The sequence below is a fragment of the Mus pahari genome, chromosome 13, assembly GCF_900095145.1.
Source record: "Mus pahari chromosome 13, PAHARI_EIJ_v1.1, whole genome shotgun sequence".
In the NCBI taxonomy this organism is placed as follows: Eukaryota; Metazoa; Chordata; class Mammalia; order Rodentia; family Muridae; genus Mus; species Mus pahari.
The window spans coordinates 96,081,729-96,085,086 of record NC_034602.1 but is presented as its reverse complement, the minus strand read 5'-3'; the positions used below and the strand labels follow the sequence as shown (position 1 = coordinate 96,085,086).

Here is a 3,358-nt window from a genome sequence, read left to right as displayed (position 1 = left end):
CTACAGCAAACTGGAGGTCAGTCTGGGCTTCCCTGTGAGTACCAGGCCAGCCAAGATCACATGGCAATAGCCTATCCAAAAAGAAAAAAGAAAAAAAATATATATATATATAGTGGTACAGCAGCTGTAGAGCATGCACAGGATTGGTTCTACAAACTAGTAAATCCCACAATCCTACATACCTTTTTCCTTGTTTACTCTGTTCAAGTAAGTCCACCTTCAATTTTATACACTCTTCTTTGGCCTCTTGTAAACTGTGCTCCTTTTCAATCACCATTTTCTGACTCTGCTCTAATTTATCTTCTGCTTCTCTATAAATACAGAATAAGCTTTAAGAATTGGTAAAATGTTTACTGGAGAAATATAAGAATAATGTGACATAATTACTTTAAGAATAATTAAATCAGTGAGTTAAGAGGACAAACATTTATAAGAGAGAAAGGCATAGTCATAACTCATCAACAGAAGGCTGTATGGCATAAAATACTTTCATGAAGTGAGAAACCATCTAAAGTAAAAGCTCACATAATATTTCACATTCAACAACTGACCATGGTGGCACAGGTATATTCACAGCATTTTGGAATATTTGTAAGGCAGGGGCAATGGAATCAGGAATACAAAGTCTACAATTTCTAAAAACAAACATATTTCATACAAACTAGAAGCATTACTATATACCTCAGATGGAAAGAAAATGTAATTGTTATCACTTCTACAACCAAAGGTACCCACAAAAAACACAATAATGGAAAAGTAGCACTGAGAAAGAAATTTTTTGTTCTTTGTTGGTAATTATCATTTCGTTACCCAGAATATTGAGGACAATCAAAATAAAAAATGATTAGAATAGCAGGGGTCTGGAAGGTGGTTGAGTGGTTAAGAGCACTTGCTGCTTTTTCAGGGGATTAAGGTTCAATTCCCAGCACCTACATGGCAGCTCACAAACATCCTTAACGCCAGGTCCAAGAAATCTGACAGCCTCTTTTAGCCCCCATGAGCAGCAGACACATGGTACACAGATATACATGCAGACAAAATGCCAGTACGCATAAAATAGAGGAAATATGAGAACAAGAAATAGTCCAGGAATACCTTTAACACCCAGGAGGCAGATCTCTGTAAATCAGATGCAAGCCTAGTTTACACAGTGAAACTATCATAACTAATACAAAGAAAGAAGAGTCAGCAAGACGGCTCAGGTGTGAAGGTGCTTGCTACCAACACTAATGACTTGAGTTCAATTCCTAGAGCCCACATACTATGAGTAAAGCTGATCCAGCAGATTGTCCTAACCTCCACATGTGTGCCATGGCATGTTCACATCACTACTCACCCCCAAGGAAGAAATCAATGTATTAAAAATAAAAACACTTCTACAAAAGAAATATCCAATTACAAATAACGATTATATGTGATATAAATATCGATCCAGATACAATAATGTATGCCTTTAGTCCAACCACTTGGGATACTGAGGCATGATGATGACTCAGTGATAGCTTGAACAACACAGCATGGCCTCACCTCTTAAACTCAGAGGTCAGGTTAACTAACCAGTAAAGGCACACAGGAAAGATCTTTCAAGAAAGGGGAGATAAAATAAAGCATTATAAAAGAGAAAGGTGGAAAAATGGAAGAGGAAGAATTAAATGATGTGGGAGATGGGAAGACGAGGTAGAGAATATAGGGAAGGAAAACTAGTACTAGAGGACTTTTGATAATGCCATATGAAAACCTCATGTATATAGTTACAATTATATAGCTTATATAGTTATATATATATAGTTATATCCACATGGTTATATCTATACAAAAGTTTAAATGGAGTTATTCCATAATGGGCGGGAGCAGTTATTCCATAATGCAGGGGTGGCAGTTCCCCCAAAAGATACCACACAAAGCTCTGCTCCAGAGACAGCCGCAACTTCTAGTGCAGTGCCCGCCTTGTCCCATAGACAAAATGGAGAAGGTCGGCGAGTTTGCGGCTGGGGCCCTTTGGCATCTTGGGCTTGATGGCCTCTGCACTCACTGCCTTTGCATTGCTGGCCTGCATCTTCTTCAGGCCTTTCTTGTTGTGCTTCAGGAACTTAGGGTCAACCCCCTTAAGAGATTCGTATCTTTGTGACTGGGGTTTTTTGGTGTCATTTCTGTGCCATTTGCAGGACTGGTTGTGTGTGGTGTGGTTCTTGGATTTGGCCATGTCTTCACCGGAACCGGAGGCTCCCACAGCGCCTGGGACAGGAAGAGCCCATCACCATTTTTGGTTTTTTTCTTTTTCTAGTTTTTTCAAGACAAGTTATCTCTGTGTAGCCTTGGCTGTCCTGGAACTCACTTTGTAGACCAGGCCGGCCTCGAACTTAGAAATCCGCCTGCCTCTGCCTCCCAAGTGCTGGGATTAAATGTGTGTGCCACCACACCTGGCTTCCATCACCATTTTTTAGGAGCAAGATCCCACTAACATCAAATGAGGTGATGCTGGTCCTGAGTAGGTTGTGGAGTCTACTGGTATTTTCACCACCATGAAGAAGGCTGGGGCCCACTTGAAGGGTGGGTCCAAAAGGGTCATCATCTCTGCCCCTTCTACTGATGCCCCCATGTTTGTGATGGGTGTGAAACACAAGAAATATGACAACTCACTCAAGATTGTCAGCAATGCATCCTGCACCACCAACTGCTTAGCCCCCCTGGGCAAGGTCATCATGACAATTTTGACATTGTGGAAGGGCTCATGACCACGGTCCATGCCATCACTGCCACTCAGAAGACTGTAGATGACCCCTCTAGAAAGTTGTGGTAATGGCCGTGGGGCTGCCCAGAACATCATCCCTGCATCCTCTGGTGCTGCCATGGCTGTAGGCAAGATCAACCCAGAGCTGAACCAGAAGTTTACTGGCATGGTCTTCCGTGTTCCTACCCCCAATGTATCCGTTGTGGATCTGACATGCCGCCTGGAGAAACCTGCCAAGTATGATGACATCAAGAAGGTGGTAAAGCAGGCATCTGAGGGCCACTAAAGGGCATCCTGGGCTACACTGAGGACCAGTTGTCTCCCGCGACTTCAACAGCAACTCCCACTCTTCCACCTTTGATGCTGGGGCTGGCATTGCTCTCAATGACAACTTTGTAAAGCTCATCTCCTGGTATGATTCTGAACACAGTTACAGCAACTGGGTGATGGACCTCATGGCTTACATGGCCTACAAGGAATAAGAGACCCTGGACCACCCACGCCAGCAAGGACACTGAGAGCAAGAGAGAGGCCCTGTATTAGTCAGGGTTCTCTAGAGTCACAGAACTTGCAGATAGTCTCTATATAGTAAAGGAATTTATTGATGACTTACAGTCTGCAGTCCAA

At 42.8% G+C, this 3,358-nt stretch overlaps 1 protein-coding gene across 1 annotated transcript in view; it reads right to left on the bottom strand.

The window, feature by feature from the left end:
- Ccdc18 (coiled-coil domain containing 18) overlaps nucleotides 1-3,358 on the bottom strand; it is a 98,433-nt gene that overhangs the window by 82,332 nt on the left and 12,743 nt on the right. Inside the window, exon 6 of the mRNA XM_029545195.1 lies at nucleotides 183-311. Within this exon, the coding sequence (XP_029401055.1) occupies nucleotides 183-311 (129 nt within the window). The remainder of the gene's footprint in view (nucleotides 1-182; nucleotides 312-3,358) is intronic.